Source organism: Halichoerus grypus, chromosome 2 (assembly GCF_964656455.1).
Source record: "Halichoerus grypus chromosome 2, mHalGry1.hap1.1, whole genome shotgun sequence".
NCBI classification, from domain to species: Eukaryota; Metazoa; Chordata; class Mammalia; order Carnivora; family Phocidae; genus Halichoerus; species Halichoerus grypus.
The window spans coordinates 660,268-672,714 of NC_135713.1; the positions used below are offsets into that span (position 1 = coordinate 660,268).

Genomic DNA, 12,447 nt, shown 5'->3' on the forward strand with positions numbered 1-12,447 from the left:
TGGGGGCCGCCTCACCCCAGCCTGAAGGAGCTCACTGAGGCCCTTGTGAGGCACCGTCCTGTGAGCTGGAGGCCGGCTGGCTCTCCCCATGGCCCTGGCAAGTCAGTGCATGGCTTGAGGACTCAGTTTCCCCATCTGTAGGTGGGGGCATGGGACTAGATGCCGTCCAGTAGAAGGGGGCATGGTGTGTATCCACGCTGCCCACAGGGTCACTGCTGACCACATCTGTGCTTGAAACGTGGCTGATGCAACAAAGAAACGGATTTCTAGTGTGGTTCCATCTTAATAAATTTACATTTAAATAGCCACACGTGGCCGTGGCTTCCACGTGGACAGCACAGCTCCATCTGAAGTGTAGCAAACCCCCAAGTGTCCTTCCTCTGTGGCCGGAGGTGGAGAAGGTGGTTTTCCTGTGTTTCATGGAATCGTCAACCAGATCAGAGCAGAGTGCTGCGGGGGTGTAGGAACCCCTCCTCGCCTCTGAGTGCGCTGGAGGCCCTGCTATTTAGATTGTCGGACACCTCGTAGGTGGAAGAGGCGACTCAGATTATCCGCACTGGTGTTTCCTGTCTCTGTGGGACGCACGTGTGTTCTCAGCACCATCGGAACGATGCGCACCTTGCCTCCTGGAAGGAGAAAAAGCATCGTAAGTGAGCGTGAATGTAACCAGGAGCACGGGCCGTCCTCTCTCCAGCCAGCACCACGCTTTGCCCGTCTCCGCGGCCCCATCCTGAGAGAAACCCATCTCATGCCGCAAGTTAAAGCCGTGGGGACCCTGGGCCATGGTCCACGGTGGATCCCACCTGCGGGAACACGGAGGGCATCGGGATCGGCTGACATTTTGGTGCCACGGCGCTTTCCACTCCGTTGTGTAAAAATGTCCCTTGTAGAGTCAGAAGTGCCTGAGCTTGTGGACGAGGAGGGAAGACTGCCTACGGGAGACACCCGGGTCTAGATGGCACAGTGCGGAGGGCCGCGCACACGTGCCTGCGAACTGGGCTGGCCAGAGGGGCTGCTCCGGCCGGGACAGATGGACCGGTCTGTCCCCCCCCCGCCCCGCCTCACACAGCAGCAAGTCTGGACAGTGTGCGTGACACCATGATGTTCAGGCGATGATCCCTGAGAGGTCGAAGCCGCTTGAAGTTCCCAGGTCACAGCACGGAAGGAGTGACACCTCTTGGGGTCTCGGGAGCCATTAGAGAGGAGGGGCTGCCTAGAGAGTGGGGGGCAGTGCAGGGGTCCCCACAGGTCCACGGTGGGGGCTGATCTGCCCACAGGTGAAGTTGGGAAGCAGACGCTAGAAACACGTGGACACCCCCCACTCCTGGGGTCCAGACAGGGGTGGGCACTCTGCTCCCCTAGGCCTGCGTGACCAGGCAGGGTCCTCGGAGGGCTTCACCGACGGGCGGGGCCGGAGCTGCCCCAGGCCTGCCCTCATGGAGCTTCCAGGCAGCCCCGGGTCCAAAGAACTGCAAACCGTCGCAAAACACAATGCCATATATAACAAAATACAGCCCAAACAATGCAAGATGGAAATGTCCAGCATACAAGCAAAATTGTTCAGGCATGTGAATAATTGAGAAGTCGTGACCCATGACCTGAAGAAAATCTATCAAAACAGACTGAACCGTGACGGAGGGGATAGCCCACAAAGACATAAAGCCGTGATTAGAAACACGCCGCACGTGTTCGAGAAGAGAGACGTCACAGGGAGACAGGAAGTTCGAGAATATGGAAGAAAACATAAATGCAAGTTCTAGACGTGAAAACACAGCATCGGGCCGAGCAGCACGCGATGGGCCTGCAGGCAGGTGGACGCGGTGGGAGGAGAGGTTACTGGCCTGGAAGGCGGAGCTGCGCAGGTGGCCCAGGACAGAGCCGGAGAGGACAGGGGCGCCAGGGGCCGTGGGACAGCATTGGCACCTCAGAGGGTAGAAGGAAAGGAGCCAACAAGAATTTGAGGAAATCTGGCCCCGAGTTTTCAAATTTGATAAAAACTCTACACCGTAGACCCAAGACACTCCGTGCATTCCAAGCAAACAAAGAAAACCACATCGCTGTACGGATGACAGTCAGATTGCTGAAGCCAGTAACAAGGAGAAAGATGTCAAGGCAGCCTGAGGAAAAAGCTTTGTAAATGTCGCGGCAGGAGAGCAGGGCGGAGGGAGCGGGCGCAGCGGGCACTCGGAGCCCCTGTGGTGCCAGGGGGCACCGGGAAAGCCAGGAGCGTCAGTCCCGGGTCAAAGGGCAGTGTGACCAGGCCTTCCTGCGGGATCCGTCTGTGTTCACCCAGGGAGTCACCGTGCTGAGTCATCTTCCAAACGACAGGGAGAGGTTGCAAGCGTGGGTGTCCCGCACTCAGGGCCCGGCCTGGGCACCCACAGGTTCTTTTCTGAGTCGAGATCCTTGCTTCACGAAGATGTGTGAGGTTTCCTCCAAGTGTGGGAGGGGCACACAGGAGGGGTGCGCTGCGGCGGGGCGCCCGCTCCCCACTCAGCTCGGGAGCCCCCAGCAACCGCAGAGCCGCGTGGGGCTGTACGCCGTTGTTCCCACGGGACGCTAGGAAGGCGCTGTCGAAGGAAGAAACAGGGCTTGTCACCTCTCCCCGAGTGACCCAGGCCTCGGGGCCCTGGGGCCGTAACCAGACCCGAGCCCTTCAACCTTTCCAGCCTGAGTATCTCCGCTCAGCGCACGCACTGTGCGGGACGATATGGAGCCTTCTAAGTTAAAACAAACAAACAAACAAAAACCCAAAACGAGGGGTGCCTGGGTGGCTCAGCCGTTAAGCGTCTGCCTTCGGCTCAGGTCATGATCCCGGGGTCCTGGGATCGAGCCCCACATCGGGCTCTCTGCTCAGCAGGAGGCCCGCTTCTTCCTCTCCCACTCCCCCTGCTTGTTTCTGCTCTCACTAACTCTCTCTCTCTGTCAAATAAATAAAAATCTTAAAAAAAAAAACAAAAACCCAAAACGAACTTAAAATGCATGGGTTCTTTTCCAGCGTTGGAATTAGTCTTCCTCTGACATGGAAACATAAGGCTTTAATACAAATGAAAGGAAAAGAGAAGTCCAGGGGGTTCCCGCGGGAGATTCAGAGGGAGGGGAGCTGGATTCTGGGTCTGCACTTGACACCTGGTGCGTTAAACGTCTTCTGCACAGGACGGGGTGGGGGTGGGGAACGGCCCAGGCTTTGGGGAACAGGGGTCCTGTTTGTGTTCTGTGGCCTCTGTGGTCTCTGTGGCCAGTAAGCTCAGAGGACAGCAGCAGGATTTAGAAGGTCAGTCACCCTTGATTTCCCTTCTTCTGTGGAATTATGAATCATTAACTCTGAAGATCAAAACAGTCGCGGGCATGTTTGGGAGAAGAAAACCAAGTCTGCAGATGAGCTGCAAAAGGATTCTCTAACATTTAGTGCTAAACAGAAAACAGAATCCAGGGTGCTGAGAATTGAAGTCACTGAAGACGTTTTTGGCATATTTATGGTCCCGTCTCAATTATCTGGGGGTAGAAATGTGTGTGTGTACCTGCGTGTGCACGTATGTGTGCGTGTGTGCTGCGTGTACCTGCGTGTGCACGTATGTGTGCGTGTGTGCTGCGTGTACCTGCGTGTGCACGTATGTGTGCGTGTGTGCTGCGTGTACCTGCGTGTGCACGTATGTGTGCGTGTGTGCTGCATGTACCTGCGTGTGCACGTATGTGTGCGTGTGCTGCATGTACTTGCATCTGCACGTATGTGCGTGTGCGTGTGCTGCGTGTACCTGCGTGTGCACGTATGTGTGCGTGTGCTGCATGTACTTGCAACTGCACGTATGTGCGTGTGCATGTGCTGCGTGTACCTGCGTCTGCACGTATGTGCGTGTGCATGTGCTGCGTGTACCTGCGTCTGCACGTATGTGCGTGTGCGTACCTGCGTCTGCACGTATGTGCGTGTGCGTGTGCTGCGTGTACCTGCGTCTGCACGTATGTGCGTGTGCGTACCTGCATATGCACGTATGTGTGTGCGTGTGCCATGTGTATAGTGTGTGCACGTGCATAACCGTGCCGTGTGTGTGCAGATGAGATACAGTCACACACGTGTATACACTCACATGCATGTGTTGTCTGTGCTGAAAACTTCACCCCCGCCCCCAGCAGCCCGCTCTCCTGAATGAGGTCGGGACTGGGACGGGTGTGGATGCCCGGCAACAAGCGTGCAGTCTGTGGCTGGCCCCCTGACGGCTCCCTTCCCAGTCGTGTCACTCCCTGTAGCTCACAGCACCGCAAGTACCTGTCTCCAGGTGGAGGGGTGTCCTGGCCCCCGGGGTCTGCACCCGGCTTTTCACTGACCGCTGATCAGTGAAAGACGTGATGACGTCTTCCCTGACGTCTTAGGGGCAGGTATTCCTCCAGCAGCCGGCCTGGGCCCACCCCTGGGAACGCACGCGCTCGCTGATTCATTATGATGTGCTTGGGCGGGCTGCCGGGCTGAGTCGCCCACGTGGGTCCCGGGGGGGCACTCCTGACCCCCGTGGTGCAGGCTTTCAGCCATTCTGCCGCACGTTGGGCAGCCATCCCCCAGCTAGGTCCACGTGTGGGGTCCTCAGGGACTCTCTCAGGGGTCAGGGTGTTTGGGGGGGCATGGGTGCTGTTAATCTCTGTAGAGCAGGGTAAGTGGGGTTTGTAATATATTCCATATCTTTTCTTAATAAAACAAGCAAAAGTATGGCAAACCGTGCTGGGGACAAAGGTGGAGGCAGAACCCTTTCAGTTGCCCGACCTCATTCGGGAACTAAGTTCCAGCAGAGCGCTGGCCTGTGAAGAGACAGACATATTTATTTCAGGAGACCCTTTGATCCCCAAATTACTGCGTTTCTAGACATAAATTCCAAATTTGGTGATTACCAAGTCTGATTAAACAGTCCTAACCAAGAAGTACTGACGGACAAAATCTGGAAAGGCCCCTTTTGGGGCTTGAAGCCTTGTAATTTTGAAAGAAAGAGCCGGAAACCATGTGCACTCCCATGGGAAGCCTGCCCGCCCGTCTCCGCAGGAGGCTGTGGTCTCGGGGTCCTTGATCTCGGGCCGCCGCCCCCGGAGTCCGGCAGCCCTCGGGCGGCCGAGCGGGGCCTGTGGGGCTCAGCACACATGTGTCAGAATCCTGAAGCCCGTCAGACCGCTTTGGCACATCTGAAACTGTTTAGCCGCGGAAACAGAGCCGCGCACTTCAAAGCCTCCGTGGAGCTTCCAGACAGACGCGCTGGCGGGTCGCCTCCAAGTCCGACTCCATCCGACAACGGCCTCCACCTCCGTCTCGGGGGTTTCTTCTCGAAACAGACCCTGTAAGGAGCCCTGCCTCGACGTTCTTAGACGCGTAAGGGCAGATGTGCCCCAAATCTTCAATCCGGTGGCATTTGGAAACGGCCTCGGGTTCCTGGCAGGCAGGAGTCGGCCTTCTCCTTGGAGGGGCCCCTGCCTGTCCCCTCCCTACACCTGCAGTCCCCGCCCGCCTCCTGCCTGCCTCCTGCCCTGGCCCTGGCGCTCGTCCTCACTCCTCTGGGGGACCCCGACCTTGCTTGTTGCCCTTCCCCACAAGGCCCAGTTCTGCATGCTGACCCCAAATCCCCACCTCTCACCCCACATCAATCCCACCCCATGTCCCGCACCCCGACAACCAGAGCAGGAGCCCAGGCACTTCCCAAACTGCCCCAAAGTGGCCTTGGCCACCTGCAGCACAAGCCTGCTGTGGGACCGCCTAGGGGACCCCACGCTGGGCCTCTCCTCGGCAGCCCTCGGCCTCCTCTCTAAGACCCCCAGACCCTCACCTGCCCTGTCACTCCACCGTCTCCTGCAGGCAGCTCCCGGCCCCGGCCTGCACCCGGCACCCTCCACCTGGCACCCGGCGCCCGGCACCTAACACCCTCCACCCAGCACCCGGCGCCCGGCGGCCAGGGCTGCCACCGCCGGCAGGACCAGCCCCAGCAGAGGTTGTCCCGGGGCTCCCGACGCCCTTTGCCTCTGGGAGTTCGGGGCCGGTCAGGCAGTGCTGATTGCAGAAGCCGAAGGCCGGTGGTTGTCCTGGCTCCCTGCCGCACAACCACGCAGAGCCACCCGCTGCAGCTGTCACGACAGGGAGGGGAGGTTAGGCTACGTCCCTGATGGTCAGAAACCCTGGCAGGCCCGTCGGAAGACCCCACGGTGGGGGCCCAGCTGGCGGAGGGCTGGGCAGCTGGGGGCAGCGTGGAGAGGCGCTCTGTGAATCTGGGAGCACCGTCTTCCACTTCACGGGGACACTTGGTGAACAGCAGCTTCTAGGTGGGTCTCTGTTAAAGGGCCACCCTCCCCTGCAGGTCTGGGAGGCCCCGGTGGCTGTTACATCGTCGAGAGCACTTGGTTCTGGAAAATGGCCAGCAACACACCTGCCTGGGGTGGCTCGTCCTGCTCCCCCACACGAGCTCCCTGTCCCCTGCACAGCGCGCCCCCCTCCCCTCCTCTGCTCCTCTCCCCCATCTCTCTCCCTCCCCCCACCCTGCCTGGACTCCCTGCCGCAGTGCAGCCCGCCTCCTCTCCCAGGCCTGCCCCTTACATTCAAGGAACTGGAGTATTTCCAGGACCCTAGGAGTCCCAGGGGCTCCAGGTCATGAGGGGGCCCCTCTGCATTTTTAATGCAAAAGAAGGGGCAATTCACAGAGCGGCATTGGGCAGGGGTGGTTCCCCAGTGGTGGAGGGAGGCAAGTCCCCACCCCGTGCCCGCAGCCCAGCCCTCCATGGGACGTGGCGGAATGTCCTCGGATCCTTGCTCTTGTTCCTCTGGACACAACACGCAGCGGGTTTCTAGGCAGGAAACCGAATTCTCTGGAAAAGCCCAGGGAGTCCTCCTGGAGTCTCCGGAAGCAAACCCGCAACTGCCCTTCCAGCGATCCGTCCCCCCATTTTCGCTAGTAGCCTGGTGTTGAGGCGGGAGCTGTCTCCCCGTTGTGCTCAGGACGTTCTCACGGGGGCCTTGCGTTTACAACAGACCCGTTCCAGAGCGCCAGCGTTCTCTGTGGAGAGCAGGTTTTGAACCGGACGCCCTAACGGGTTGAGAAGGAAGAGTTCCTAGAAAGGCATGTGCGTGTGCCACGCAGTTTTCCTCGGGGTCTTTCCAGGAGTCGGGGAAATGGATTTCCAAGGAAAACAAACCACTCTCAAAACCCAGGAGTACGTTTGCTGAAATACAGATGCACCGGATTCTGGAGGATAGGAACATTGAAATTTGAAAAGCACACGCCTTCTGGGGGGGATTGTTTGCATCACAAAACGCTTCTCCTTCCCGTAACCCCAACACCCCCACACCCACGTGGCCTTAGATAGGAGCCCTCCTCCGGGATGCGTGTGATCTCTCAGACCTCACACCGCGGGCTGGACGGCCAGCCTCGTACAGTTCTGGTGGTGTGGGCGTCTCCAGGGGCCAGCGTCCGTGGTGTGGGGTCCATAGGAACGTGTGGCTGGACCTTCTGGCTTTTCAGGGCAGGCCAGGAGCTGAGATTTTTCTTCCAAACTCCCAACACCTCTGCACCCACGGGCAGCTGTGGGGGCGCCTGGCAGGCTCACCCGGGCAATCCGGGCTCCTCCAGGCAGGACCCATCCAGGCTGGGGGCTGCTTGTAGGGAGGACAAGGACCTAAGGGGTCTGAGCTCAGGGCAGAGTCTCAGGAAGAGATGTGGATGGTGGCCTCTGGGGACAGCTGCCCGAGGGCCCATGTGGCCTCCTCTGAGAGTCCCTGCAGGGTGAGAGGGACAGGGATGGCACCATGGGGACTGGTGGCCGAGGCCACAGCCACCGACCTGTGACTTGTACTCCTGCCCCGGCGGCCAGCAGTGCCTGGCTGATGCTGGACGATGTGCGGTTGGCAGCCAGAGGCGGGAGCGGAGTCCGGGAGGGAGCTGCCCCGAGGGTCTGCAGGAGGCCTGGCCAGCACTGGGTGGGCTGAGCCGCCAAGAGGCCCCTGCAGCAGGGACAGAGCCACCGCCAGTGTGGGGAGCAAGGAGGACAGTGCAGAGACCTTGTGCTGGGAAAGCCAGGAGGGCAGGGGAAGCCGGGGGAGGGCAGGGGCAGCCGGGGGAGGGCAGGGGCAGCCGGGGGAGGGCAGGGGCAGCCGGGGAGGGCAGGGGCAGCCGGGGGAGGGCAGGGGAAGCGGGCCGAAGGAGTGAGAGGCCGGCGAGGGGCTTCATGTTCGCTGCAGGAGGCTGGGCTCCCCCGGGGAGGGGGGCGACGGGCCTGGGTGGGCTGCTGCGGCTGCAGCAGGGCTGGGGGGGCACTGCTGCGGGAGGTGGGCCCTTGGGTCCCCGGGCAGGGCAGGCGGCGGCTGGCCAGGGGTGGTGGTAGGTTTGGTCCATCCCAGAGAAAGCTCTCGGCCCTCGGTTTAGCCAAAGCAGCGCGGATGGAAGGGCATTTTGTGTGACCTTTGTGACCAGGACGAATTTGTCTGGAGTTGCCAGGCGCAGGGACCAGAATCATTACTTTTCCCCACAAATGACCCCCTTTTCCCTATTTGACCCCCACCGGGGCAGCTCCCGTGTGCTCTCACGTCGGGGCGGATGGAGCTCTGCCACGGAAGGTGGCCAAGCCAGGCTGGCCACCCCCTGCCACACGCCCATGTGCATCCTGGGTTATGGCCTTGTTACTGCGGGAGACCAGCCGAGGGTCCGCGCTCCCGCTTCCGGGTCTCGGGCCCCACCGCCCACCCCGGGAGGCGTCACTGGGCTCGGGCTCGGGCACGGAGGCGGGCCTCGGGGTGACCCAGCTCCTTCCTGCAGAGCTGTTGTGCACACCTGGGTCTCATCCTTACGTCCGTGGTGGGTGGGTCCTGCTGCCCTTTTTACTTCAGGGATTGTAGCGGGGTGAGCAGAGTGCTGGGTCGTGGCAGAAGCATCTAGAATCTTGCTGGATCTGAGCACTCTGACCCTTAGCCTGGCAGGGACCCTGGGGGATGCGTGGCGCGGGGTGGTCAGAGCCCTGGGGACCTTTCACCGGGCAGGTTCCGGGCCACGCAACTGGGTCCCGTGGAGAAAGTCTGATGGGGCGTCCCCTGGGGGCCCCCCGGCCTGGGCCTCAGCCGACCACCCTTTGTAACACGACTTCTGTTCTCACGTTCTGCAGATATAACCCTCCCATGCCCCGTCCTTCCCCAGAGGAGGCCAACCCTGCACAGGCCACGTCCCGGGACTCCAGGCGCCACCTCGCTCCCCACGGAGGCGGGGACCTCAGCCTCGTGGCTTGTTCTGTTCTGCAGAAAAAACTTGGAAGTGCCTGGCCTCTATCTTAACGTCCACCGGGGAGGGAGCTCAGCCTTGCCCCACAGGGGAGAGCGGGCCGCGTGCTCCCGGGACCCCCTGCAGCGGCACAAGGACCCCATGCGCCCCGAGGGGCTCCTTAGCGCTGCAGCAAAAGCACGTCCTGCCGACGTCAGTGGCCGCGCAACAGGGCGTCTGTCTGTTGTGAGGGGCGCAAGCGTACTTCCCACTGGCGTCCTGAGAAGGAGCTACACAGCGGCCTGGTCCTGGGGTGGACGTGTGGGGACTGGGAAAGAGGGAGATGCCAGGAGGGGCAGTCCGTGTGGGCTCTGGAGGCGGCCGGGCAGGGGTCCTCCTCCCACCCCCCAGAGCCCTTCCTGGGCCCAGGGACCTGCAGTGGCGCCCGCCGCCCTGTCCGGTCAGAGCCCGGCGCAGGCTCCCTCCCGGCGGGCGGGCGTCTCCTCGCTGCTGGGCCCACCTGTTGCAGACCCGCCCGCTCAGCCTGCAGATTTTCCAGGAGCCAGGAGCGCTCTGGGGGTCGTGCCTCCCGGGAGACCCCCTTCTCCAGGTGGAGGGGCCGTCCGGGCTGGCCCTCACCGAACCCAGGGCCAGCGTACGCCCAGGAGGCTGGGTGTGTGTGTATAGGCTCTGTTTCCCTGTGCCCGAGTATTTAGGCACATTAGGAACATTTCATGTTCCTCTTCATGCCTCCTGCAAAACAGTCAGTTTGTACATTTAGGTGAATGTTCCAGTTTTTTTTCATGGTTTTTGTTTTGTTGGTTGTTGGGCTTTGCACGCAGAAAGAACACGCTAGAGATGCTGTGCTTTTTAAACACCTGACATACGTATTCTGGCTTTGAAGAGGGCCTGGGTCCCTTTTCCTCCTGCTGTGGACACAGGCCACCCTCGAGGGCATGGGCAGGAGGGCACTGGGAGAGTCGGGCTGGCGGCACCAGGCCCCTCGCTTGGCCGCCTGTGAGCACACGGCAGGTGCGGTGAAGGCAGACTCAGCGCATGGCACCCCATTTGTTCCCTGCGGAGCCCGGCGCCTCGGGCAGGCCCTGTGGTCCCCTGTGGGCCCCTGTGGTCCCCTGTGGGCCCCGGGCCAGTGTGAAGATGCTGCCAGGCCGCCCCCGGGGGGTGGGGGCTCCGGATGGTTTGGGCTGGGGACGAGGGGCCGGGCACAAGGGGCCCCATGGCTGACTGTGGCCTCGTCCTCCTGTCGCTGGCCCCCCAGCCGCCCACGCCTGCCGACGCGCCCTGGACAGCAGCCTGTAGGCTTGACGGCCCCAGGAGAGTGCTGCTCATTCCCAGTCCGTCTGGGGAGCAGGAGGAGAGCTGGGCCCACGTGCCCCCACTGTGGCGCTGGCTTCAGGCCCATTTGCGGATGGGAGTGGGGTCCAGTCCCCTCCCCTGCCCGGAGCCTGGGGGTGGCAGTGGGTCCGTCGGGAACCTCCCGCCATCCCATGCCGGGATCCTAACCAGGCTGTGCGGTGGCAGCGGGGCCCCCATCCCCCCTGCCTGTTGAGCCAGAGCATCTGGGGTGTCGGGTGCCCTTTTGGGATGAGCCCCGGGGCCCCTTGCTAACTTGGAAGCCAGGCCAGGGTCTGCAGGGGCGCCCAGGTGGCCTGGGTGTCCTGTCAGGAGACATGATACAGCGGTAGGGCCCAGGAGGACTCCAGCCACGGAGCGAGGCCTCTCCTTCCCACCCTCTGCCGGGCTCGGAGCCGGAGACGTCCGGGCAGCCCCTGGTGCCTGGCTACCAGAGAGCCGCCCTGGGCGGTGCTCTGCTTCCTGGGGGGCCAGTGTCCACGCCGTCCGGGGACCCTTTGATTCAAGGAGGCTTCCCTGATCACATCGTTGCTGTTTCTCTGTCCGCGTTGTTCGCATCTATGAATTATTTCGGAGACCGTAAACTTCACTCTGCAGCTTCCCTCCCTAAACCACCCCCGACACGGGCGGCCATCCTTTCCCATTTTTCCGCAACTAGTCTTGAGATGGGCTGAGGAGGCCGAGGGGCTTCTGCCTGGCAGGCGCGCCCATGCCCTCGCCCCCGTTCTTGCGGGAAGGGCCAGCAGTGGACGGGGAGCCCCGCGTGGGCAGCCCGGTGCCTGTCCTGTGCCCGTCTCGCTCAGCAGACTGAGCCATCGGCCAGCGCGTGCAGGGCTCACTTAGCAGCAGCTGCTGTGGTCACAGGCGGCCACGGCCTCTGGACACGGTGCCGAGGGAGCCCGGCAACGGGGGGCGGGGGTTGCTTTCTAAACTCCGAGGCTCAGCGCGGCGTGGAGGGGTTGGCGTTTCTGGGCCGAGAGCGCCTGACAGCCCAGGGGGCTGGAGTTTGGCGCAGCCGCCCGGCTCGTGCCGGGGTCTCCACCGCTGAGCCTCCTGGTCTCACTGCCCTGTTGTTTTTGCAGGAGCCGCCCGGCGGGGACCCGAAGGAGGGGCCTTTCTGGGAGGACCGGTGTCCCCTCGAGGGTAAGTCGTCCTCCCCAAACCTCATAAACTAGCCGTGCCCAGAGCACACGCCGGAAGCTGCCCTCAGAGCCCTGACCACGGGGACCCCACTCCTCAGCGTGTCCCAGACCTGAGCCGTGGATTCGCCCAGGCCAGCACAGGTGGGCCACGTTCTCCGGCCTCAAAGGCAATTTGGTCTTAAAATATACTTGGAAATACATTTCTTTTGGGGCTCCTTACATGAATTAGGGGATTTGGATTTTGGATCTGGGCATCTGAGAAGCAAATGTTGGAGTCTCTGAGCTTTTATGTCTTCGGAGTTCCCACGAGCCTGTGCATGCCGGTGGGATGGCCGGGCTTTGTATGGAAGCCATTTGGCGAATCCACGGGTCAGGTCTGGGTGCCTGAAGCGGTCAGCGTGTGAACTGCTGACCGACCGGAGACCCTGCCACAAGTGAACTTCTGCTGCGGAGTCTGACGGCCGAGCGGACGTGTGTCACTCGGGGTGGGGAGTTGTGTGAGGTGCGAGGAGGCTGACCCTCCCCGCCGGGGACTCAGGCCTGAGCGGGTTCCCCACTCCACCGGCACGGGCATGTGTCGGCCACTAAGCTGGGACGGGCCTGAGTTCCAATCCCGGAGAATAAACAAGCGCTGGTTGTCCATCCATCCCCAGAGCTTGGGGACAAGGTGCTGCCCAGCGGCAGACAGCACACACATGCCCCTGGGTCCTGGCGTCCAGGCATAA

At 61.7% G+C, this 12,447-nt stretch overlaps 1 protein-coding gene across 1 annotated transcript in view; it reads left to right on the plus strand.

The window, feature by feature from the left end:
• Nucleotides 1–12,447, plus strand: part of NKD2 (NKD inhibitor of Wnt signaling pathway 2) — a 31,758-nt gene that overhangs the window by 14,720 nt on the left and 4,591 nt on the right. Inside the window, exon 3 of the mRNA XM_078066397.1 lies at nt 11,663–11,723. Coding sequence (XP_077922523.1) covers nt 11,663–11,723 — 61 coding nt within the window. The remainder of the gene's footprint in view (nt 1–11,662; nt 11,724–12,447) is intronic.